This window comes from Anolis sagrei, chromosome 6 (genome assembly GCF_037176765.1).
Source record: "Anolis sagrei isolate rAnoSag1 chromosome 6, rAnoSag1.mat, whole genome shotgun sequence".
Taxonomy (NCBI): Eukaryota; Metazoa; Chordata; class Lepidosauria; order Squamata; family Dactyloidae; genus Anolis; species Anolis sagrei.
The window spans coordinates 109,007,038-109,034,143 of NC_090026.1; the positions used below are offsets into that span (position 1 = coordinate 109,007,038).

At 40.4% G+C, this 27,106-nt stretch overlaps 1 protein-coding gene across 11 annotated transcripts in view; it reads left to right on the forward strand.

The window, feature by feature from the left end:
• KIAA1217 (KIAA1217 ortholog) overlaps nucleotides 1-27,106 on the forward strand; it is a 469,454-nt gene that overhangs the window by 331,073 nt on the left and 111,275 nt on the right. For all 11 annotated transcript variants that reach the window (XM_060782396.2, XM_060782395.2, XM_060782391.2 and 8 more), the window contains one exon: nucleotides 14,825-15,020. In XM_060782396.2, coding sequence (XP_060638379.2) covers nucleotides 14,825-15,020 — 196 coding nt within the window. The remainder of the gene's footprint in view (nucleotides 1-14,824; nucleotides 15,021-27,106) is intronic.

Below are 27,106 nucleotides of genomic sequence, written 5' to 3' on the forward strand. Positions count from 1 at the left end.
CTCCCTTATTCACTGATCCTATCCACAGATATTATTGGATTCAGGTGTCTTCTACCTTTATGGGTGAACCTATACAACACCTCTGTATGTAGAACCATGTGACTGGCTAGTAGGCAATAGGTTTGAAACTTTTTTTTTTTTAGTCTGACAAAATCCAGGTTAGAAATCATTAAGATCAGGACTAGCCCTTTTACAAAAAGGCAGCAGTTCTTAGTAACATACTATTATGACAATGTGTTGTCAAAGAATCACTGGGTGAGTTTTCCGGGCTGTCTGGCCATGTTCCAGGAGCATTTTCTCCTGATATGAGGTCTGTTGGAAACAAGGCAAGTGAGGTTTATATATCTGTGGAATGCCTGGGAGGAACTATCAGGGCCAGCTAACACCTCCCAATAAAGGATTCCCCCAGGCAGGAAGCAGCCAGGCTTTGAAGCTGGAAGGTCATTTAATGCTAATCAAGCTGGTCACTTACAGCATTCACACTTGCTTCCAACAAGTGTCCAGGGTAGGAGTGCTTTCTCCCACCCTGGACGTTCTACAGATATATAGACCCCACTTGCCTAGTTTCCAACAGACTTTACAACCTCTGAGGATGCCTGCCATAGATGTGGGCAAAATGTCAGAAGAGAATGCTTCTGGAATATTATGACAATGTTTTTAGTGCCACGGGGATGAGAGATACCTTTCAGCTCCAGACCCCCAAATAACTTGGATGGCCTATTTCTTGACATTGTAAGCAGTAGACAATACTTTCTGCTCCATCTCAGGCAGTCTTGAGCCACCAATGTGTTAATAGTAGAGGAAAAGTTTATTTTCAGCCAACAGATGTCTCCTTTAAAAAATTGACAAAATTTGCAATAAAAAGGTATATTTCTAACCCTGTTTTTTAATAGCCCCAAATTCAGTTCTTTCTAGCAGGCTCAATGTATCACACAACATAAATGTACAATACATTTGAAAAAAGTTATGAGAGTGACAAAATAGAAGGGAGTATAATAAAAGCTGATAGATGGCTGACATTACTGGAATAGTGCCATAATTTGCTTAACATTCCAGAGACTTTAGTTGAAAATCTCATTGTATATTTATAACGAATGCTTCAGTCACTAATCTCCTTCTATACCACCCACAAGAGAAATAAATAGAATATTCCGTATTGGGAAATACAGTGTATTTTTCTTCCCAAAGGATCCATTTTAAGGGTACAATCCCATTTATTTTGTCTTGGCCTTGGGGATGCATGAACATACCAGTATTCAGCTCAGGAAGATGTTTGATGTGTATTCCAAACCCAAAGTCTTGGGTTCTTTGTGAACATAATAAATACCACCTCTCCAGGTCAGGCCTGTAGTCAGGATTTTGATTCGGGGGGGGGGGGCTGAGTTTGTTTCGGGGGGGGGGGGGCTGAGCCTGAGTGAAAGAGGGTCTACCCTCGCAAACCTTTTGTATCGTTACCCCAATACCCCCGTGCATATGGGATATATTGAGTATGGTGATCAGATCATGATATGAATAAACATAACAGTTTAAATAATGCACCAGTAAGGCCTTCTCACGGACCACCATGAGAATTTGGGGGGGGGGGGGCTGAAGCCCCTCAAGCCCCCCCCCCCCCCCCCCGGCTACATGCCTGCTCCAGGTTATGCAATAAATGCTACTCCTTTGCTTTAAAAAAAATCATGTTAGAAGCGACTTGAGAAACTGCAAGTCACTTCTGGTGAGAGATAATTGGCTGTCTGCAGAGATGTTGCCCAGGGGACACCCAGATGTGTTACCATCCTGTGGGAGGCTTCTCTCATGTCCCCATATGGGAAGCTGAGACTGACAGATGGGAGCTCATCTTCAGGTCAGCAGTTCAGCCGGCACAAGGCTTTAACCCATTGCACCACCACAGTTCCTTATTCCTTTGCTGCTGCAGCCTTATATCCTTTTGACATCTTTATGAGCTGAAGATCTTATGGAGGGACTCTTCTCTCTTCCTATCAATTTCTCAGGTTGGCCTGGTGGGAGCAGCGGAAAGGGCCTTCTTGGCAGAAGCTCTGAAATTATGACACTTCCTCCCTTGGAAGGCCAAGATGTCTCCATCATTTCTCTCTCTCTTCGAGCAAATTAATATAATATTTTTATGTTGCCAGACTTTTAGAAAGCAACTGGGCTGGAGTCTTTATGGCATGTTTTCTGGTGTATATGTACAGCAGCCCCTCCACATTTGCAGCTTTGACTTTTGGGAATTTGATTATTTGCAGATTTAATTAAAAATGTTATTTTCAGGAATCTCTAGGTCTTCCAGTGTGACGTTATGGTCAACTTCCTACAGTTATGCTGAGAGAACATCTCTCTAGAAATCTCTAGGTCCTCAGTGCAATTCAGTGGCCAGCTTCTAGCACAGGCGTGGGCAAGGTGTTTTGGACTTCAACTCCCACAATTCCTAACAGCCTGCATAACATTTTATACATAATGTATAAAATATTTATATTTATTTACTGTTTCGTTTTGATCAAGTATTATTTATATTTATTTACTGATTAGTTTCAATCAAGTATTATTTTTATTTATTTATGTATTTATTTACTGTATTTGTATACTGCCCTTCTCAGCCCACAGGTGACTCAAGGCGATTTACAGAGGCAACAATTCAATGCCCAACAACACCATAAAATACATTTAAAAACAGTAACATGTAATATAGTTTTGATCAAGTATTATTTATATTTATTTACTGTTTAGTTTTAATCCGAATAGAGCTGCGGTGGCACAGTGGGTTAAATCTTTTTGCCAGCTGGACTGCCGAACTTCAGGTCAGTTTCCAGTTTCAAATCCATGAGAGGGGGTGAGTTCCCATCTGTCAGCTCTACCTTGTGGGGACATGAGAGAAGCCTCCCAGCAGGATGGTAACACATCCAGACGTCCCCAGGGCAATGTCTCTATAGACGGCCAATTCTTTCCTACCAGAAGCAACTTGCAGTATATTCTCAAATCAAATTTGACACGATTAAAAAAAAGTTTTAATCCATATGTTGTGAACCACATTGAATCCCATTATTGCTTAATGGCTCTTAGTTTACACCTGTGAATTTAACCATCATAGCCAAAGTGAATGTTGGTAGCATTTTTATTTAATGTATTGTCGAAGGCTTTCATGGCCAGAATCACTTGTTTGTTGTAGGTTTTTTCAGGCTATATGGCCATGTTCTAGAGGCATTTCTCCTGACGTTTCACCTGCATCTATGGCAAGCATCCTCAGAGGTAGTGAGGTCTGTTGGAACTAGGAAAAAGGGTTTATATATCTGTGGAATGACCAGGGTAGGACAAAGAACTTTTGTCTGCTGGAGCTAGGTGTGAATGTTTCAACTGACCACCTTGATTAGCATTTGATTTCCTGGCAGTGCCTGGAGCAATCTTTTGTTGAGAGGTGATTAAATGTCCTTGTTTGTTTCCTCTCTGTTGTTGTGCTATTCTAATTTTAGAATTTTTTAATACTGGTAGCCAGATTTTGTTCATTTTCCTGGTTTCATGGATTTTTATTTAAATCAATGAACTTTAGAACAGGGAGTGTTTCTCTCATTTAGGTGCTAGGTCAACAACCTAGAAGAGGATCTTGGGAATACGAGTCACTTCTTCCCCCTCTGCACCATTTTCCTTCTGAACAAATCATCCCTGAAGTTAATTTTTGTGGCAAATAGCCACTGAGGAGTGGCAGCAGAAAAGTGGGTGGAAGGAGATGCATTTTATTATGTCGTTATTTCTTACATAAATTTATAATTCTCCTTTCTCCCAAAACGGGATCTTACAATAATGTTTAAAAGATGCAGCTAAAACATGAATTTGCAAAAGTTAATTACAAAAGATGTTTACTCCCCCCCTTCCCACAAATGTGATTTCTGAAGAAGGCAGTAGGAGCAGTGCTAAATTAAAATATTCTTCCACAAGATGTAGTTCAATCTCTGATTCTAGGCCTCTAAAGCAGATATTAATTAATGAGTCGAGTCTCTCTTAATTACTGCAATGCTAAACTGTTTAGCATTTGAATAAGCCATGCCTAGCCATTGTGATTTGTTAGTCTTTGTGAAACTGACAGGAATCCAGAAGGGAGCCTGACATAATTTACATGAAACGCTGGAATTTTGCTCAAAGAGAAAAACATAATTGTACCCAGTGGATGTTCAAAATGAGGCTAGACACCTCCCTAATTTCCAGCTTCTTGTGAGAATAGCAAACTTGTGTGTGTGTGTGATTGTGATAGATGAATGCGGAAATAAACAGCCATGTTCCATATTCGTAAACATTTTATTATAAAATTCACAAGTGAGCTTAAAATAATAACAAATAGAATAAACCCAATAGATAAAAATTTAAAATCCATTATAAACCATTCATTCAATCCAAGGTTAACTGATAAAGTTAACAGTTGGGGAAATAGTTAGGAAAACGCTTGCCTCTTTATGTAAATGTATGCTTAATTAACTGTAGAAACACTCAACACTGTGGAGCTCTATTCAGTTGCACATAAAAAAGGTTAAATCAACACACACAGAGTCTGTTAGCCTTAGTTCCTGCTGTTGTCGCTGTGATTCATGAAAGAGGAGAGCTTCTTTTATGTAAATAGGTTCTCTATGTGAGCAAGAACCCTAGAAAATCTGAGTTCTAGCTTATGCGGAAGGCCCTATACATAAAAGATGCTCCTCTCTTCAGAATCATCATGCAATCGAAGCCATGATGGAGCTCACATGCTCTTTTACTTAAGTGATGATTTAACCCCTATTTTGCACACCTGTCTAGGGTTTGGGAATTCAATTAATCTCATTGATGGAGATTAATTAATCTCAGAGGTGGAGCCCCAGATGGCACAATCGGTCAAACCCTTGTGCTCGCAAGACTGGTCAATCAACAGGTTGGCAGTTCGAATCCGAGGAGAGCGGGTTGAACTCCTTCTGTCAGCTCCAGCTCCTTATGCGGGGACATGAGAGAAGCCTTCCACAAGGATGGTAAAACATCAAACATCCGGGCATCCCCTGGGCAATGTCCTTGCAAATGGCCAATTCTCTCATACCAGAAGCGACTTGCAGTTTCTCAAGTCGCTCCTGACATGAAAAAAAAGTACAGATACAATTCCTCACAATGGATGCAATGGTCAGGACCAATATTAAAGTGTTTGGGCCCCAATGAAAATTTTGAGTAAGTTTGGTTGTTCTCCCAAGGTTCCTTGAGTCTTCAGACATTATTACACACAGATTTTTTCATCTTCATCATGAGCAGATCTTTTACAAAGCCAATGCACCTTAATTGTTCTTTGAAGCTACACACAAATGCTTTGCAACATGAGGGAAACAGCTCATATAAATAAAATATTCCTGGGAAATTTCATCCCTCAGCCCCTTTGATGTCCAAAATCTTGGGGTTCACTTTCTCGGTGTGCCAATTCCAATCAATTCCAAAGAGACACCTGGAGATCAAGGGCAGGATCAGAAATTATTTATTGTTCCATTGGCCAAAGCAGGATGTTAGGGGAAAGATTCCCATATCCAGCATAACCCACAGTTACAAACATGGGTGTTTTGTAGATATTTGACAGAAATTTGAAAGAATAGACATTTGCTGTAATTGGTACAAATTACCATCCACAGTCTTATTCGTTCAAAAAGACATTTGTTTTATTTATTTATTTTGTGTCAAAAAACAAGTATAAAACAAGTATAAAATAGAGGGAACACAAGTGGCTATATATATATATATATATATATATATATATATATATATAAACCAAAAATAGGCAACAGCGACCACATTGTAGCTGGAAACGGTTCTTCCTCTATGCATGAGGCAGGGCATCGTCGGCAGGCATATAGATGCGGAGTTGTTTGTTCTGCTCTACAGTCACACAAAGTGGAGGATTCTTCTAGGTAGTGCCATTTTGCCAGGTTGTCTTTTGATCTGTCCACCCTACTTCTGAGTCTGTTCAGGGACTTCCAGTTTGCTCATTCTTGGTTTGCCCCTGGAGGAACAACCTCGTGGAGGGCCACCCAGTTGGGATTTCCTGGTTTAGCTCTTGCTGTTGCTGGAGTAACATTTAGAAAAGTGGTGGTTCTCATGAAACTTTTCCTTGATTTGAGCCTACTGGGAGGAGGCTAGTAGCCATGCTGTGAGTGGCTTTCAAAATATTCAACCTTATTTCTCTCACAGTTGGCAGCAATTTCCCTTTGCACATTGGGGGGGGGGGGGGGCAATGCTAGCCAGCTTATAGAGTCTATCAACAGGTGTAGGTTTGAGACATCCTGTGATTATTCTACATGTTTAGTTCAGTGCTATATTCACCTGCTTCACATGGGCAGACTTGTGCCATACATGGCAGGGATACTCAGCAATTGAGTAAGACAAGGCCAGGGCTGATGTTCTTATTAATTTTGGGTCTGCACCACATGCACTATCGGTAAGTTTCCACAGGATGTTATTGCATTCAACTACTTTGTGCTTTGTGTTCGTACAGTGTTTCCTAAATGTTAGTGTTCGATCTAAGGTGACAGTAAGATATTTAGGATGGAGGCAGTGTTCAAGCTCTTGACCTTCCCAGGTAACTTTCGATTTCCTGTCGGCTTCACGGTTACATAGGTGGAAAGCACACGCTTGTGTCTTGGCAGGGTTAAGTTTCAGGTGGTTATCTTTGCAGTAGCTGGAGACATTTTTCAAGGCATTCGTAAGTTGGTTTTCGACTTTTGTTTACAGTTTGTGATTGGTGCACAGTATGGTAGGAAACTTAATAAAGTTTTTGTGGAAGAATTCTTGAGTCCATCTCCTTTATCTGCATCACTCCTTTCTGCCTGTGGAGAGCCCATCAGGCCAGGATGGAATTACCTTGGGTAAACAACATATGTAGATTGGTATTGGCTGGCAGAGGGCAAGATTCCTTTAATGGGAGAAACTGGCAATTTCAGACTGATGAGTTTAATTTTCCAAGGGAAAAGTCCATTGTGTTGTGCATGGGATTGGGGTGCTCTCAAGTGCATATTGGCCAAAGGTTTTAGATGCATGCTTCTTGGAATTGGCAGAAGAATAGCTTTATTGTTATTGTACATTGTACAACAAAATTAAATGCTTTCTCCAACACACATCCCAAAAACAACATACCCATTCCTTCACACTATAACCACCATCTCGCAGCCCCCAGTGCCACATCAATGCGAAACCATGGAGTTCAACAAAGTTACAGCTCTAGGATAAAAACTATCACTCAATCTGTTTGCCCTGGACTTTGTCACCTTGTACCATCTGCCAGATGGTAATAATTTAAAAATTAGAATATACTGGAAGAAATAGATCCTTAAGAGTGTTCTGAGCTTTCTTAAGGCTGCAGGACCTATAAAGTTCTTCCAGATAGGAGAGAGGGCAGGAATCCGTCAATTCTTGGGAAATGAATGAGGAGTTGTTGGTATAGCTCAACTGAGAGTCGTTCTCCTGGCTTTCATAGCCAAACAGGGTAACTTTAGGTCATTCTTAGACCTCAATAACATTTCAGACAGCGCCTTAATTCTTTGCATTTACACTTTGAGAGAACAGGGACTTTGAAATGGGTGGTATGTTGTAGATGAAATCATTCTCACTTATTAAAAACTCCCAACACCAACATGCTGTTCATATAGGAGGGAAATGCTACATAGATGCTAGGTCACATGGTAGTCATGCCCTCCCCAACAGTAGACCTCATTTCAAGTAATTCAATGCAAGAATTACTGTCTCCTTTAATTTCTTTTTGCTTTTGGGGCGTTACTTGTCACTTCTCAGGTATTAATATCCATACGCACCAGCAGTGGTGTGTTTACAGCCTTGTAACCTAGACACGATTCACGTCATAGAGGCACTTCAAAGCATGCCTCTTGGTTCTCTAAGATGAAAAATGTTCACTATAATTTCTGGGAAAGGGAGGAAAAATACTCCTTCATAATCATGTCACTGCAGGACCCTAGATAATACCTAATATATTAATACAAACCTTTTGTAAGCGCAAAGCTCCAGAGGCTTTGGATTTCTCGTTAGGTATTTCAAAGTTATTATATTTTGAGAGCAAGTGGACAAGTTGGCAAGAGAAAGAAGAGAGAGACTGAAGCTCTGCAGCAGCGACCTAATGAAATCCTAATAAAAAAAAGCGAACGCTGCTCATTCAGCCAAGGTCACCAAGGGAGTATAACATGATCTGTGCCATTTCTGCAGCAAGTTCACCTCTTCCCACTCAAGAAAGGAAAAGGCCAGTTGTCAGCAATATGGTTCTCTTTGTTTTTAAACCCTATACTGATCTGAGCAGTGTTTTCCAATTTTCTAAATATAGAACAGCATTAACAAGGATGAATCAGGGGTTTTAAAGGAGACCTAAGAACTGTAATTCATCCAATGATCTGGGCAATGTGCATGCAAATGGGAACTGGAAACGATTCAATGTGGAGGAATCCCTGGGGTGTGTCCACATAGCGAGTCACTGTGTCTCTGCATTAGGAATAACATCCTAACCCCAGATCAGGGGTTGAAGTTAGCAGGAAAATAGGAATTAGTGGATTAGTTAAGACAGAGTTGTTGTTTTTCCTGTTTTTGAGTTTAAAATGTCATACTTGGAATGTGAATACAATCAATAACGCTTGAACTTTTCAAGATATGGATCCCACCTCCCATTGATGTATGCATTGATATAAATTAGTTTTTAATCTGTTTTTATTGATTATCAATGAGCATCTATTCAACAAGACGGTACAAATAAACACTTGGCAAAGTGCATCTTAGAGCATCTTAGGTAAAATGGACAACTTCAAAAAGTCCAGGTGTCAATTATTTGCCTGAGGGACCATTCAGGAGTCACCTGGGCTACCAAAAATGCCAAAAAGGGAAAAGTGGAATTTAACATTTTTGATTTTGAAAAGTATTGTATTTTTTAATATTAAAGAAGGGAAACGCTTGACCTGTTTAAAGTATGAATCACAATTCCTAGAGGCTTTTTGGGTGTGGTGGTGGTGGTGGGGGGGGGTGGCCAGAATGTGGGCAATCTGGAAGAATCTGAGCACATTGTAAAGAAGAAAAACAACTTTGGGAGTTGGCACATTCAGTCCCAGGACAATACTTTCTTGAGCACTGATCTAAGGCATAAATTGACAGCTTTGGAGGGTCTGGTAGTAAAGTTTTCTATCATGTCCAGATCCAATTCTGGTTCCACCACTCCCAGAAACTGGAACTGAGAGTCATCAGAAATCTGCTTTTCATTTTCTTGCAAAGCTTTGATAGAGAACAAAACATCTCTGAATAATTTGGAAATGATTTGAAAGAAATAATATCCACACCATATAACATGAGAAGCACTGATAAACATGCCTTCCACACTGGCTGAATGATTACACGCAGGGCTAATAATGGTGGGGAGGGGGAAGCACAGGGTTCACATCAGGCCCATAGCCAGGATTTTGATTCGGGGGGGGGGGGGGGGGCTGAGTCTGAGTGAAGGAGGGTCTACCCTAGCAAACCTTTTGCATTGTTACCCCAATACCCCCAAGCATATGGGATATATTGAGTATGGTGATCAGATCATGATATGAATAAACATAACAGTTTAAATAATGCACCAGTAAGGCCTTTTCGCAAACCACCATGAAAATTGGGGGGGGGGGGGGCTGAAGCCCCTCAAGCCCCCCCCCCCCCTCCCCTGGCTACATGCCTGGTCCACATGGATAATTACTAGTTTGGAAGGAGTGGTTACAAACAGCTTGTGGAGGTGTGTATAATCATATAGTTGGGAGTTTCTTAGAAGTTGTCCAGTCCATCCCCTTGCTTAATGAAGGCCTGCTGTAAAGGAGATACCTGTGGCATCCTCAGACTATCCATTTAAATACAGTCCTCCCAAGTAAAGGAGTACTTGCCAAGTCTAAAGCAATTTGTTCCACTCTTAAACACCTCTTCCTCTTAGGATATTCCTCCTAATGATGTCTTGAAATAGACTTTCCTGCAATTTCCACTCATTGGCTCTAACCTCTGGAGCAACTGAGAATGCGTCTGTTCCATCTTCTATAAGACATCTCTTCAGATATTTGAAGATTGTTCTCACGTCTTCCCTTCATCTTCTCCAGCCTAAAGATACAGAGCTCTTTCAACTTCTCATCATGTCTCTTTAATTTGCTTTAAATTGTGCCTTTAATACTGTTTTAAACTTTGATCTTCTTTCATGCTTTGATTTTTACTGTAAGTATACTGGCATATATTATTAATGCACACGTGCATTTTTGAGACAAATGCAGGTTGTAAAGTGAATAAAATCAATGAGATACATAGATCAGTTTGATCCTCACAGAACTTGCTTTCCTGGTTGGCCAAGGATTCTGAATAGTTTGGGACCATGGTCAACAACTTTGTACTGTTTGCAGCTTTATGACCTCTTGCCCTTAAACCCCTTCCCTCTACGGTGGATTTATTAAAAGGTAATATCTCTTGCATCTTTATTTTTCCACCCACAAGCAGTATTTATATCAGTGGTTATTATGAGTTACCCAAAAAGAAAAACAAAATGAGTTTGCAATGAAACCTTTCCAACTTGGAATTTGTGCATCTAGCCAAGAACAGACCTTTGAATCTTGCTGTGAACCTCAGCAGAAGTTGTTGCCCTTCCTACCAAGCCCTAAAATTCCTGCATGACTCCAGGACTCCCCGCAGCTCCCGCTGTTGCCAAGTTTCTTTGTGCCAGCTACTGACATGACCCCGGACTCCACACCCCTTCATCTGACAGTCCCTTACAGAGGAGCCTCTCTTTGGGTGGATTCTGCAGTGACCCAAACACAAATCAGTGTGGTTTTAGGGCTTGGTAGGAACTATGTTATTCCTACACATCAAAGCAAAGAATGAATCTGATTTTTAAAAAAACAGTAGTAGCCAAAGCAAAACTCAGTTCATAGTCAAAACAGTATAAATACGATTTCAGTAAATATTCTGTATAAGTAAGAAAGAGAAGCATTAATATATATATTCACAGTGTATAATACACAAGCAGCAGGTCTTCAGGATTTGAACATATTATATTTACTTCCTCTTACATCTTTTTGACTATGTCTTTGTGTGTGTCTTCAAGCTACCTATCAACTTATGGCAACCTCATTGATTTCATAGAGTTTCCTTTGGTAAGGAAAACACCAATATAGTATGTCATTTCTTTTGTCTTTTTGAACATAGGGTTTATTAAAATGTCTCCCTAAAATTTTTAATTTTATTTATCGTGTCAGAAGTGAGTTGAGAGTACAGTTAAAATGCATTTAAAAATACAACCAAAGTTTTAAAAACTTGGCATTGTGCTAAATGTCCTTTGACCAGAAGCTGGCCACATGGAGTGCCTCTGGTGTTGCGGTGAGAAGGTCCTCCAATGTGCATGTGGCAGGGCTCAGGTTCCATTGTAGTAGGTGGTCTGTGGTTTGGTCTTCTCCACACTCGCATGTCGTGGACTCCACTTTGTAGCCCCATTTCTTAAGGTTGGCTCTGCATCTCGTTGTGCCAGAACACAGCCTGTTCAGCGCCTTCCAAGTTGTCCACTCTTCTGTGTGCCCAGGGGGGAGTTTCTCATTCGGTATCAGCCATGGCGTAAGGTTCTGGGTTTTAGCCTGGCCACTTTTGGACTCCCACTTGCTGAGGTTGTCCTGCAAGTATCTCTATAGATCTTAGAAAACTATTTCTTGATTTAAGACATTGGTGTGCTGGCAGATAACAGAGGATGGGCCAAAGATGTCACTGCCTTGGATGCATTATAGCCAATAATGAAAGGTGGTGCAATACTGGTGGCTGTCAGGTGGTGCAATACCGGCTAAACAGTATAATATCTCCAGTGGTGTAGAGCACAGACATCCTGTGATATTGTGGCATGTCTCATTAAGAGCCACATCTACTGTTTTAATGTGGTGAGCTGTTTTCCACACTGGGCATTTGTATTCAGCAGCAGAGTCGCAAAGTGCAATGGTAGATGTCTTCACTGCCCTTGTGCAGTGACATAAGAGAAACCTCCCCACAGGATTGTAACACATCCAGGCATCCCCTAGGCAATGTCTTTGTAGACGGCTGATTCTCTCACACCAGAAACAACTTGCAGCATGCAACAAAATTTTAAATGATGTTATAAGTTAAAAAAAACAACATAAAACTGCTCTTTATTTATAAAAGAGACAAAAAGAGAACAACCATCCATATGTTCCTCTCCTTTCACATATTTTAATTTGTTGGGTTGTTTGTTTGTTTAACAGGGCTATTCTTCAAATTCTGTTTAACTATTTGCTCTGAATCAGTCTGCTTACAAATTTCCATTCCTGCTGTGGCAAGGAGAAATGCAATAATTTCCTTATGTTTTCTTATATTTTTCAAGCCATTTGGAGGTTTAAAAGATAAAGCCCCATCCACCTCATCTAATTCCTAAAATACTTTCTGCCTCCCTCTTAAAGCAAAGGTGAGCAGCATCTCCCTAGGGCTGAATTCCGCCCCCCATGTGCCTATTTTTGCAATTCCCCATTGCGGCAACAATCAGTAGGCTGCAGCCAAAATTTGATGGCATAGCGATGATTTGAATATAAATTCATGTTCATTTTCAATGCGAAACAAGTACTAAGAACGCATGCCTTGTTTTAAAGGAGAATCATTCTCCCAGAAACCTCCCAGAAGTACAACTTTCTTTTAAAAGAAGGTCGCGCACCCCATGCATTCAGTGTTAAAATGAACAAAATTAGAATGCAGAATTATGGTTTGTTTACTTCTACTACCCACTATTAGCAGGCATGAGATACAGCCTGCTGTAAGCCAAAGAGGAGAGGAAATTGGAATCAAGGACAAGTTTCAACTATACCTTTTCTCTTCTGGTTGCTTACTTCTAAAATTATGCTTGAAGTTGAAAAGAAAACAATGTTTTGGGGAGATGGAGGTTAATGGAAGGGAAAGCTAAGAGGCCTGAGCTCAGTCTGATCTAAAACCATCAATGAGATTCAGGTCCAAAATTTCAATGTGAAGTTAAAGCTCACTGAATGACCTTGGAACAGTCATGGTCTCTCTGCCTAATGTCCCTCATAGGAATGTTGTGATGATGGAGAGAAAAATCAGTCTATGCTGTTTTGAAAGAACCTTTGTAATGCAGTGAATGTGAAATCCAGACAAATAGTAGAATCAACCAAAAAAAATTGTGAAGTTCCTCTGAGGTCCCATCAACACACGTTATTGCAGCATCCAGACAACAAACACCCACAAAAGCACATGAAAAAAGTCCTTAATGAGCATCAGTGTTCTGTGTTTTGTGTAATCATTTGGGCCTCAAACTGGTTCCAGAATTTCCTATATAATCATCTGCATAGTGAAGCCACTACCTTCAGTACTGATTTGACACTGCATTAAATGGTCAGTCTAGAAAGGGCCTGAGTGGAGTAATATAAAAGGAAACAGCCCACTTGGGACTAGTAAGGGGGAGGATAAGTGAAGGAGGATCCTAAAGTTGGAAGAGATAACAAGGGCAATGCAGGAAAATATAATCAAAGCACTCCTGACAGATGGCCATCTAGCCTCTGCTTAAAAATCTCCAGAGAAGGAGATTCCACCACCCTGTCAAGCAGCATATTCCACTGCCAAATGTCTCTTATTATCAGGAATTTTAAGTGGAATCTCTTTTCCTGCAATTTGAATCCATTGCTCTGTGCCCTAGTCTCCAGAACAGCAGAAAACAAACTTTCCTCTTCCTCAAAGTGACTTCTTTTCAAATATATAAACATGGCTATCATATCCCCTCTCGGCCTTCTTTTCTGTGAGCTAAGCATACTCAGCTCCCCAAGCTGCTCCTCACAGAGCTTGACTTCCAAAGCTTTGATAATTTTTGTTGCTCTTATCTGGACATTGGTTGTTTATTTGTTCAGTTGCTTCTGACTCTTCATGTCCTCATGGACCAGCCCAAGCCAGAGCTCCCTGTCAGCCGTTGCCACCCTCAGCTCCTTCAAGGTCAAGCCAGTCCTTTCAAGGACAGCATCCATCCAGCTTGCCCTTGGTCAGCCCCTCTCCTTTTTCCTTCCATTTCCCCTAGCATCATTGTCTTCTCCAAGCTTTCCTGTCTTCTCCTTATGTGGCCAAAGTACATAATGAGACATGTTTCACCTTTTTGTTACTTTTTTGCTTGTAGTGTTTAGAATTGCCCCATGACCCCACTTTACTACTAACATACCAGCACAGGGGACTCATCTTGCCAAAGTGAGAGAACATTTGCAGGACTTGCATGACCCATATGCAACTTGCTTCTTGGTTTATTTCATTCCAATGATTCTCTTGTTAATAGCTAGGACGGGAGAATTATAGTGAAGAGACAGATCAAAAGTGGAACGCACATGGTGTCACGCAATGGCACTTTGCCTGCCTTGTGCAATAAACCCCTAAAAACAGGTTCATGGGGACTTGAGTGGACAAAGCTTTAATTCATTGCATATGTGCTTTACTGAATATATATTTGACCACTAAGACACTGTTATTGTTACAGACAGTGCTAACAGTTGCCTCAGCAGCAGGGAATGGGATTGCCATCCATCTAACCCATAATGTCTTAGCCTCAGGTATTTGTTAGATATGAATTTTGTGTGGCTGGACCTATAGCAATAAAAATCTTAATGGAATACCCCGGGAGAGTCTTTTGTAAATAACACACAGAGGAGTCACCTTGAGCTCCCAAGGCCTGGTGTATTTCTACATTCAGCAATTTGCTTGTTGTTTCATCTTTTTCTTCTCTTTCCTTCCCTCAGGCAGGATCTTAATGTTAGTAGGAAAATATTTGCTCTCTATTAATGATTTATTTATTTTTATTTCACAGACAAGGAGCCCCAAGCTGTCTCAAAGCCCACAGCCCAATTTGGGAGATCAGGCCGAATATCTATCAGAGGCATCAGCCGACTCCCTCGAAATCATGTCTGAAGGAGAGCCTCTTTCTCCTTTCTCAAGAGGAAGCCGCACAAGAGCCAGTCTTCCCGTGGTGAGGACGACAAACCAGACAAAGGAAAGATCCCTTGGTAAGACACACACACTTTCATGAACCTTACGTCTTGCAGTGCATCTCAGGAGAGGTTTAATGATGGGTAATTGTTGTGAGACTCTCGAAACCACTAGAAATCTTTTCCATCACATTTCTTGAGGCTAAGGCATTGTGTAAACACAATTGCTACTATTGAGTGCAGCATCAATAATACATTGTTGGCAACTGCACTGAATGCAAAAGGTTTTTAGTTTCAATATATGAATCTGCACTGACGAGATCTTGAGTTGCGGAGTTGAAGAAGGCCTCCACCTCAATATTAGCTAGTGTAAAAAGTGGGGAAAGTGTTACCCCGAAACCCTATGTGTTTCAGTCAGCTTCACAAACAAATAGGCTGGAAGCATCCAGCCTTTTTTTGTCCCATCATTTACACACACACACACCCCTTCCCTCAAAGTTCTTAGGCCTAAAAGGATCCCAATAGGAAATGACATGGAAGTTGGCCTAAAAATCATGTCCTATTGAAAAAAAAGTACTCTAGGTTTACAGTAGTGCATAGATTACTAAACAAGTGTTAAAAACTCTTTGGTGAAGTGTTTTTAAATGCACATAACAAAAATGCATTCAGTTAAAAAAATGTAAGTACCTTAGTTAATGGAGGAAGTTTGTAGAAAACACAAACACAAGGGAAAACACATAGTTTTACAGCCTATTTAGTGCTGGGAAAGCAATGGCTTTTGATTTGGGCAAATTCAGTAGTTTGGGTTGGGGAAAGAATTTATTAACATTCTCAAAATAGAAAGAACTTAGATCAGGCATGGGCAAAAATGTCAGCCCTTCAGGTATATTGGACTTCAACTCCCAGAAATCCCTGGAATTGTAGGAGTTGAAGTTCTAAACATCTGGAGGGCTGAAGTTTACACATGCCTGATCTAGATCTTTTAAAGTTTTTTTTACAAAACAGAAATAGTTGGAAAAATGAAAACTGCGATAGTCTTCCATTAATTGAGGAATCTGATTTGCTGAATTGGACCATATACTGTTCTGCTGCAGATAACACAATGTCTTGAGCCAGTCTTCTTGACTGAGGACTTCTCATACCCATCAGTTACCAACTTTTGGCATATCTCCACATTCCCTGTGGTATTGTCTTTCCTGGACACACAAATAATTTCTCAGGGTAGCTCTTCTGACCATGAGCTTCACCAGTTTGGAAGAGATTAGTGAATTTGTGTTGGTAATTAATTGTATTAGATAATCATTGAGTTGGAAGAGACCTCAAGGGTCATCTAGTCCAACCTCCCTGCCATGCAGGAACACACAATCAAAGCACTCACTACAGATGGCCATCCAGCCTCTGCTTTAAAACACACAAAGAAGGAGACTCCACTACACTCTGAGGCAGTGTGCTGTGGTGCCCAGAACAAGAAGAGTTATTCCAGATCAGATCCGATTAAAGCAGAATAGAATATGGTTGTTGCTTCCCTCTAAAGGTAAAGTTAAAGGTTTCCCCCTGACATTAAGTCCAGTCATGTCCAACTCTGGGAGTTGGTGCTCATCTCCATTTCTAAGCTGAAGAGCCGGCATTGTCTGTAGACACCTCCAAGGTCATGTGGCCAGCATGACTGCATGGAATGCCATTACCTTCCCATTGGAGCAGTACCTATTGATCTACTCACATTTGCATGTTTTTGAACTGCTAGGTTGGTGGAAGCTGGGGCTAACAGCAGGAACTCACACCACTCCCCAAATTCGAACCTGCAACCTTTCGGTCAACAAGTTCAGCAGTTCAGTGGTTCAACACACTGTGCCACTGGGGGCTCTGGTGGACTTCCCTCTACCTTGTTATTATACTCCTGTTGATGCAGCGTAGAATCTCCTTTGCTTCGTTAGCTGCTGCATCATATTGTTGGCTCATGTTCAACTTGTGGTTTACTAAGACTCCCAGACCCCTTTCACATGTACTGTTTTCAAGCTAAGTGTCACCCATCCTATACCTGTACATTTTATTTTTATTGCCAAAGTGTAGTGCCCTGTTGAATTTCATTTTGCTACTTTTGGCCCAGCTCTCTAATTTGTTAAGGTCATTTTGTAATCCTGTCCTGTGAGGTATTAGCTATTCCTCCCAATTTGGTATCATCTACAAATTTGATAAGTATGCCTTCTATTCCTTCATCTAAGGCAGCTTTTTACAGAATGCTTCCCAATAGGAGAAGCAAGCTGTTTGCTATATAAGGCAATGAATGTAGGCTGCTGAGGAAGGCAAAGGGTTATTTTAATAATATAACTTCTCTTCTGCAGGATCCCATCTCCTGGAGTGCAGAGTAGCATAAAGTAACATGACTGAGTCATAAATCATAGAGCTGCTCAATAAACTGAATATAGCAGTTTATTTATTCTGTTAACAATCCCAGGCCATTTTTATCAAGCATGCTTTGATATCTGATCCATAATCGGTTTTCTGTATTAAAATACAAAACAGTATAAATCTAAAGGCAGTTTTAACTGCCTTATTCAAGCCAAGGGAGGCAAAGAATGGGAGACAAATGAGGGAAGGGGAAAGTGCCAATCCCACATATCTTTAGAGGCATGTTTGCATGAATTTGTACAACCCATCTTAGTCATACCAAAAGATATATTTCGTAAATTTCGAATATGAATACATCTCGAATCAGTTTTGAGAAAACTAATTTTATGTTACTTAAGCTTTTACGGTATGGAAATAAAACAGCGGGGAAGTTATTTCTACAAAATAATACATCCCTTTTACTTGTTATAGTAACTCATTGCTGTTGTGGTCTTGGAAAAACAACTTTTTAAAAATAATTTTTATTGATTTATCACATTTATTACTTACTATTCCATTTTGTACATCAGCCTCTTTAACATGGAAAAACAACTTATAACATTACCTGTTGTCCTGCTTTGTTGTTTTTTGTTACCTTCGATCATTCTTTATTTGAGAAAGTGAGTGAGAATAGCATAAAACTTGAGAAAAATCATGCTAAAATACCACCAAAATGCAGTTAAAATGACTTTCAAAAGTAACTAAAACTGTTACTTTTTGCATTAATAGTGCAGCTTCTCCTTTGCATATCATGTTACTTTTGAAATGAAACTTCGGTGCACTTTCATTACCTACAAAGTAACTAGATGGATAGGTTACGTGTAACTTATTATTCCCAAGCTAAGACACAGGCATATTCTTCACAGAGCTCCTACAAATACAAAAGCGCTGATGCATACATGTTATTCCAACTTCAAGAATTGCTTCAGGATTGGTTTCCATTATATGCTCATAGAACAGGGGTTCTCAGCCTTCCTAATGCCACAACTCCTTAATGCAGTTCCTCATATCATGGTGACCTCCAACCATAAAATTATTTTTGTTGCTACTTCATAACTGTAATTTTGCTACTGTTGTGAATTGTAATGAAAATATCTGATATGCAGGATGTATTTTCATTTCACTGGACAAAATTTGGCACAAATACCTGATTGATTTTGTCATTTGGGAGCTGTAGTTGCTGGGATTTATAGTTAGCCTACAAAGAACATTCTGAACACCACCAGTGATTGAATTGAACCAAACTTGGCACACAGAACTCCCTTGACCAAAAGAAAATACTGGAAGGGTTTGGTGGGCATTGACTTTGAATTTTGGAGTTGTAGTTCACCTACATCCAGAGAACACTTTGGACTCAAACAATGATGGATCTGGAACAAACTTGGCATGAATACTAAATATGCCCAAATGTGAACACCGGTGGAGTTTGGGGAAAATAGACCTTTGGGAGTTGTAGTTGCTGGGATTTATAGTTCACCTACAACCAAAGAGCATTCTAAGCTCCACCAACAATAGAATTGGGCCAAATTTCCCACATAGAACCCTCATGACAAACAGCAAACACTGTGTTTTCCTATGGCCTTTGGGGACCCCTCTGACACCCCCCTCGCCACCCCTCTAGGGGTCCCAGCCACAAGGTTGAGAAACACTATCATAGGAAGTTACCTGCATTTAAATGAACCAGTTTTGGATCCACATGTGGCTCCCCAAGCCAGGTTTTGCAACATTCACCTTTCAAGATTCCTTGGAATATTGTTCCTTTGGCCCGGATAAAGGTTGAACTCCCTCTCCTAAAACACACCCTAGTTTCATGCCTTCAAGTGACTTATGAATTTTGTCAGGTTTCTTAGGCAAGGAATACTCAGAGATGGTTTTGACAGTCCCTTGCTCTGAAATACAGACTACAGTACCTGATACCCATTGATGGTATCCCACCCAAAGACTAGCCTCCTTGACATCCCAAAACAGACAAGATCTGGTGTCTTTAGTATTTGGGCTGACAGTTCATGATTACCAAAGATAAAAAGTCTTCACTCTGGAAAACGTCTTTACTCTGGAAAAAGTCTTACCTAGTATTAGGGCTGCCTTCTGATTTCTTTTTATCCCAGCTGGCAATGTTACTCTACTGCACCTTGTTAGTGTTTTGGGGCAGAGATATCTGTTCAGTATGTAACGTCTTGAACATATTTTGGTGGTTTTTTATTTCACAGTGAGAAAAGTTGCACAGATGAGATGTCAGATTTTTTGAAATGGGAAATGCCTTCCTTTTTACTGCACCGCACCTGAATAACAGCTGTACATGTGGTTTGGATTGATCATGGCCCTTGAGAAATAGTTGCTTTTTCTGAGTTCAGCTGTAATCTTGAGGAATTTTAGACTTTTTTTACTACATAGCACCCACCCACCCCCCAGGTTTTGTGTCTTATGTTTAGACAATTCTTTCAGGAAGAATATTAATACAATGGGCCCTTGGTATACACTGGAGCTTGGTTCCAGCATCCCATGAGGGTACAAAAATGTGGATTATCAAGTTCCTATTAATAAAAGTTTGCATAGGGCAGCAACAGAAGTGGTGCCAGCATACACTCTTCGAGCAGGAAGGTGGAAGAAAGGAGCATGCAGTGAACGATGGATTGTGGTAGGGGTGGCCACACTGGCAACCTTTATCTTTTTTGGGTATGATTAGTATTAATCCACTTTGCCCAACAAAATAAGCAGAAAAATCTGTTTGAGCAGAGGCAAGAGAAAAGACACCAGTGTCACTATGTTTCTCCCAAAGAGGGAATGTGGACTGCATCTCTCATACACAATGCGGAACTGAACAGAGCATGCAGTGAGTTAAACATGTTACCTATAATTGGTTACTCCGAGGGGGCCAGTTGCACCCATACCTTGAAAAATCAGATTTGGCCACGGTGGTCCACACTCTTGTTATATCCTGTATAGACTACTGCAACACACTCTACATTGCCTTTGAAGGCGGTTCAGAAGCTTCAAGTGGTCCAACAGGCATCAGCCAGGCTGCACAGCGTCCAGAGAGAGCATATCTCTCCTGTTGCACCAGCTCCATTGCCTGCCCATCTACTACCAAGCACAATTCAAGTGCTGGCTTTAGTCTATAAAGCCCTAAATGGTTCTGGCCCAGCTCATTTGTCCAAACGTATCTCCCTGTATGAACCATATCAGAAATTAAGATCGTCTGGGCAGGTCCTGCTCTCAGCCCCACCTCCTTTGCAGGTGAGGTTGGTGGGAACGGGGGACAGAGCCTTCTCAGTGGTAGCTTCTTGACTGTGGAACTCCGTCCCCAGTGAAATCAGGTCAGCCCAATCTCTGCCGAACTTCAGGAAGCAAGTAAAACATGGCTCTGGGACCAAGCTTTTGGCCAGTAGTGGTGTACAATAAGTAAAGTAGTCTTATGTGCACAGAACTTTACAATGAATGAATTCAGGATGCTGATACACGGATGGAAGAATTTGACCTGTGGTGTAAAAAATGAAAAAAGATTGCACCTGCAGAAAAACCATCAAATGCACTAGAAGCATAACTTGTCTATGATGGACAGTTTTTTCTGAACGTGAAGAAACTTCTTCAGATGTCTGCACATTGTCAGTGTCAATAGCTACAAATGAACGTTCGTTTTCAACTCTGAAATGTTTGAAAGCATATATAAGAAGCACAATGGGGCAAGAACGACTGGCTGGATTTGCACTCTTAAGTGTCCCATGAAGGTGATCGGTGGAGCCTGATTTCTATCAAAGTATCTTGACACAGTTTTCAAGTATTTCCAACAGACATTGTGGTATTCTTTTGTAACCACTAAATTACCAATTAAAAGTCATCTTCAGGTTTTCTTAGACTTAAAACTTTGTAACTAAAATATAAATTTGATTTAATTAAGTCTATATAAAATGTAGAATGAGTAATATAATTTAAATGATTTTGTGTTATAGATCTACTCTTGATGCTTCACTAGAAAAAAAGTTTCAACCCCACCCCACCCCTTCCCATTTTTTTCTGGCTATGGACCTGGGTGGGAAGGTCTTTGAAATGGTAGAAGGCATGGATTTGTGCCAAGTGCTATGCTTGGATTCCTGCCATTTTACAGATCCTCAATCTTTCTTGAGCCTTGTGTTTCCCCTTCGATCTTGGTTAAATCTGCAGATTTTGTGCTGGCAGTTAGGGAGGGCCCATTGTATTCCATACCATTCTCTCTAATCATGTGTAACTGTAAATATTGTAAAAGGTTGGAACATAGGGAATGAAAAATGGAACAATTAAAATGCTATTTGCATAATGAGAATAATTTCAAAATATGTGCAGATTTGAGGAACTAGAAGGTAGGAACCCTTTGGATTTTAATTTGGATTTTAACCCTTTTGGATTTTAATCCAAAAATCTCTGGATGGCCAATTGTCACCATTTCCCTACTAGGGAATTTTGATCTAGGATTGGAAGTAAGAAAGGCAGTCTATGAAGTTTTCTGCATTTTGTTATCAGCAATGAGAACATTTATCTATTTTCTTTCCATCCCTAGCCTAGGGCCTAGAAGAGGCAGGGCAGTTATACAGAACTAATGAGACTAACGTTTCAGTCTCCATTAACACAATACACAAAGAAAACAGCAATTTTAAATGCAAATGATAATAATAATTCCAACCAGTGTGGCTTTTCTGTTCAAGTGAACCAATGAATGTACAATTTCTCATTCTTCTCAACAGATGTGGCGGCACTGAGGCATATTTTAAGCCCTCTATTACCATTTAAGAAGCAGTTGAATTTGAGGTCTGTCCCTGGAATCATGGTTTTTCCCACAGTGATGGATAGTGAAGGTAGAATAATTAGGAATCCTTGAATGTGCTTAAATGAGGATTAGCGAGATTGCAAAAAGACAGGAAATTCAAACAGTGCCTTAATAGGTGGCAATTTCATGCACATGTACTCCTGAGAGCTCTGCTGAATCAAAACATCTGCTGGGAAAAAAGTCCATTACTTTGTTCAGAATCTTGCTTTTCTCAACAGCAAGTTAGATGTTCTCAGGATGTCTACAGACTTCTCGTGTTGCTTTTTTCTGGTAACATGGAGGACCTGTATAACAGAGATGAGGAATGTCTGGCCCTTCGTATGTTGATGACCTACAGTTCTCTGGAACCGTGGATGATGGGCCAAACTGATGAGAGTTGGAATTTGAGAACACTTGGAGAGATACATGTCCTGTCATCATTCCTATCACATAGCCATAATGGCTTATAACAATTGAAAGAAGCATCTTCACAGAATCCGGCTAATCTTGAAGGCATCTAAATTTGTTGGGGTATCTGGTGTTGTTGGATTGCAGGGTAGCTTCTCAGGGTAGCAATGTTGTTGGATTATTGTTCCCCCAAGCCTTTTTTTTTTAGTGTGCCCAGGTACATATTTGTGCCATGAACTACAACTGTTTCTTTATTTCCTAGAAACTCACCAGAGACTGGTGGACAATGACTTGAGGACCAGCACCAGTCCTAGGACTACTGCTTTGAGTAGCTTTGACTCAACTGTCAGCCATCAGTTTGGTTTGTCCACTGCTTGAGGTGATATTTTGGAGAGCCCAAAACTGCACACATACATAGCTTGACTGCCATGCATGTTTACTTAGAATAAACTAGATCTTCACATAACAGTGCTTCCGATATTATACTGTATGTAGGTAAACATATAAATGTATTTGTACAACTCACTACTGCTCTTGCAGAAATTTTATCTGTTGCCCTTTGGAGTTGGTGAGAGAAAATCACATTGATTTAAATCGTGTAGGGTTTCACTTCAAGGAACTAGCAAGACATATTATCTGTTAAAGACTTCTGGAATTTCTTTCCTGCATCTTCTACTGCAAGGATGGGAAACATGTGTTCCTCTAGTGTGATACACTGACTAAAGTTTGGGCGAATTGCAGTCCAAGAACATCTGGAGGGAACCACGCATTCCTCACCCCTGCTGTACAGCTTGTTGGAGGTGAATTCTTTGATGTATAGATGTTAACAAGAAGATTGTGATATTTGTTTAAATAGGGGGACTCTTTCCCTGACTGACAGGAAGTATAACGTACTGATTATGATAGTTAATAAAAATCCTCCAAGTATTTTTGTTTGACATTCCGGTTGGCTAAATCCTGGCAATCAACACAGAACATGCACATCTGTACAATGTTCCCATTTCTCCTGCTTGCTACAGCATCAGTTGCTGACATTAAGGTGCATGGAGTATAGAGGGTTTAAACAATAGACAGTGATTTATTAGCTAGGAATGAGTTCAAAGGCTTTAGGTTTCACACCATTTCACAGCTACAAACAACCCATCATTATTGTCCTGAATTGCCTCGTTAAACATTAATGCTTCTTGAGTGATTCTCTTTTTTCTGCATTATTCCCTTTCCATCAAGTTGTGATACTACGGTTCAAAACCATTTTCTGAATTCATCATGTGAAAAGTTCAGTATGTGACAGCCAGATTATTGGTCAGTTCTGGCTGCATGGAAATTTTTGATACTGAAATGTCCTCGTTTGGCTTTCAGTGTTTTCCCCCATGTTGTTGTTCATTCGTTCAGTCGTCTCCGACTCTTCGTGACCTCGTGGACCAGCCCACGCCAGAGCTCCCTGTCGGCCGTCACCACCCCCAGCTCCTTCAAGGTCAGTTTTCCCCCATATACAACTGAAATATCTGCCTTGTGCCCAAGGAATCCAGGACATACGTGATTCACATCTTTTAACGTGTATTGTTAATTCTTGTATTACTTTCCTTTAAAAAACAGCATAGACATTTCAGGATTAAATAAATTTTAAAAAGCCATTCTTGTCTGAAGAAAAGAATGCAGAGAGAGCTGTGTTAATATGTGAATGCATTAAAAAGTCATCAATGAATCTAGTACCACCTTGGTGGTGGTGGTGATGATGATGATTTTTTTTCCGTGTCAGTAGCAACTTGAGAAACTGCAAGTCGTTCTGGTGTGGGAGAATTGGCCGTCTGCAAGGACGTTGCCTAGGGGATGCCTGGATGTTTGATGTTTAACCATCTTTGTGGGAGGCTTCTCTCATGTCCCCACATGGGGAGCTGGAGCTGACAGAGGGAGCTCATCTGTGCTCTCCCAGGATTTGAACCTCCAACCTGTCGGTCTTCATTCCTTCCGGCACAAGGGTTGTAACCCACTGTGCCATCGGGAGCTCCATGTAAAAGGTTACCCTGTAAAAAAAATAGAGGACAATAGGTTTCTGATTAGAAGTCTTCAAACAGAAGCACTCTCTATTTTTTGCACCTGGAAAGAGATTAGGTTGTGTACCCTTCAAAACCAAGTCAAAGCCTCTAATTATACAAATTGGTTCTACTGGTTTGTCTTGCCTAAGATCAGTAGCTGTGTTGTTTTATACCTCCAAGTCATTTAAATGTGGCGTTATCAGAAGTTGAATTTATCTTAAAGGGTTGCACCTGTCTTTTTAAGAAGCTTGGTGTGTTCGTTCCTCCATTTTCCCCTAAGTCCTTTCCATTAACTTGATTCATTTAGAAGCTGCCTGCAAATATTTGCTGTCCTGGTTAAATGCTTTCAAAGCTGGTTGGCAAATCTTCAAGAGTAACAGCCCCAAACTACCAGCTTCAATTACAGATTTGGAACAAAGGACTACCAGGAAACTAAATTGCCCAAAGGTGACTATATTTGCCATGTTTAGTTTTTCATAAACCTCATTTTATTCCTTGTAGAACTAAAAAGAATTTAACATGAAATATTTCTTATCTTTGCATACATGTTTGGCAAGGCAAAAGTATCTCCATCTTCCAACTTAATCAGTAGCTATGCTGGTGCCTACAGGATTTTAAAGAAAGGTTTATGCTTTGTCAATTGTGCTTATGTGTTTTTGTGGAATGTGCACCCAGGGGAAGTGTGAAATGCACACCGTCCCAAATAAAGCTGTGTAATCACATTTGTTCCTTACTTTAATCTGCTCTTCCTTTGTATGTAAGCAGATATCTTGAGAATGCACCTGAAAAAAGGAGCAGAAGAAAGAGCCAAAATACTGTTCGGCATTGCCTTCTTGGCAAACATATATTGTGCAAACCATGTTAATCTGCAAAAACATTATTTGATAGCTTCACTGCTTCCTGCATTTTATAGGCCAGAAGCTTCTGCATATAAAAATAATGAGAATGAATGCAACTTCAATATTTTCATTGTAATGTCTACCACATTCAGTTGGCCCTCTGTATCCATGGGCTCATCCATCCAAAGTTTGCAAATATCCCCCACAGCCAAAAAGTGAACCTTGATTTTGCCATTTTACTTATGGGATACAATTTTTCCGTGTCATTGTGTACAACGGGTCTGGAATACAGGCATCAGTCTCAAGAAACGTGGACCAAATCTGGCCTATTCTGTCATTTATATGGCCCTCCAGATAATGGACTACAACTGTTGGGTTTCATCCCTGACTGCACAAGTCTCCAGCCCTCAATGAGTAGTTAGCCTAATTCCCTATGCATGCCTATCTCAAGAAGGGGCTCTGTCCTTTCTCTTCCTGCATGCCACTATCTCCTCCCCTTTTGAGTACTTAGCAATGTGATATCTTTGAGGGATGAGGTAACTTCCTCTTTTAAAGGTATTTTTATTGTCCCGGTCTGGCCATGTTGGCTCTCTCTCTTGCTTTTGTCTTCCTTGAGTGAGGATGCATCTTGCCATTCTCCAGGCAAGATGTAATTGCATGGATATTATTTTGTTGTTTTTATCCTCTTTCTTTTCTTAGAAGATACCTTAGTAAACTAGATAGCTCCAAGAACCTTTTCTATCCAGAATGGATTTCTTTTGACTTTAATAAACATATTATTTTTAGAACTTATGAAGTTGTGGCTCCCTGCAATCCTGTTCCATCTTGTTGAATGGAAACTAATCCTTGCTCTCTACACGTAAGCTTCTGCTGGTTATGAATTGTGCTTCTGGCACTCTGCTACATTTTTGTGGAATCACCCCAAACGAGGGTTATTTTTTAGCCTAACAGCTCCTGATTCCTATCAACAACTCCTGTCCTCCCCCCCCCACCTCAGAACAACATGGGCTGTTGGGTTGCAATTCCCAGCTCTAAACTGCATTGGAGTGTGGTAGAAGCTCCTTCCTTGGATGCTTTTAAACAGACTGGCCATCTGTCTGGGGTGTTTCTCAACCCCCAAGGGGGGACTCAGGACGGCTTACAAAAAGGCACAATTCGATGCCTACACAATAATATAATAAACGTATAAAAACAACAGTTAAACAGTTATAACAATTAAAACATCAAAAAATCAGTCAATAAACCAATATCATGCACAGCGTTCGCCAACTCAGAGTCCATACTTCATTCCACATTGAGTAGACTGAAATGGGTGTATGCGAGGACTTATTATTCACTCTGGCGCTTTAGTTCGTTGATTAAGGCCAGTTTTATTCACAGGTACTTCTGCATTTTATAAATTTTAACAATTGTATTATTATGTGATGTTGTGTGCATTCGTTGTGGTTGTTGCTATAATTTTATGTTGTTATTATTTTTATGCCTATGTATTGTTTATTTTATATTCAGCACCCTGGAGTGCTTTTGAGAGCCATCCCAAGTACCTTCATGGAAATGGTGGTGGGCTATAAATAAAGATGATGATGATGATGATTCCCTTCTCCAAACCAGTCCAGGACATTTAATGAAGGCTTGTTACTTTGCAATGTAATGAATGGTTTCTGAATCCTTGGATTATTTTATGGGCTAGAAAGATGGTTTCCAAACTCTGGT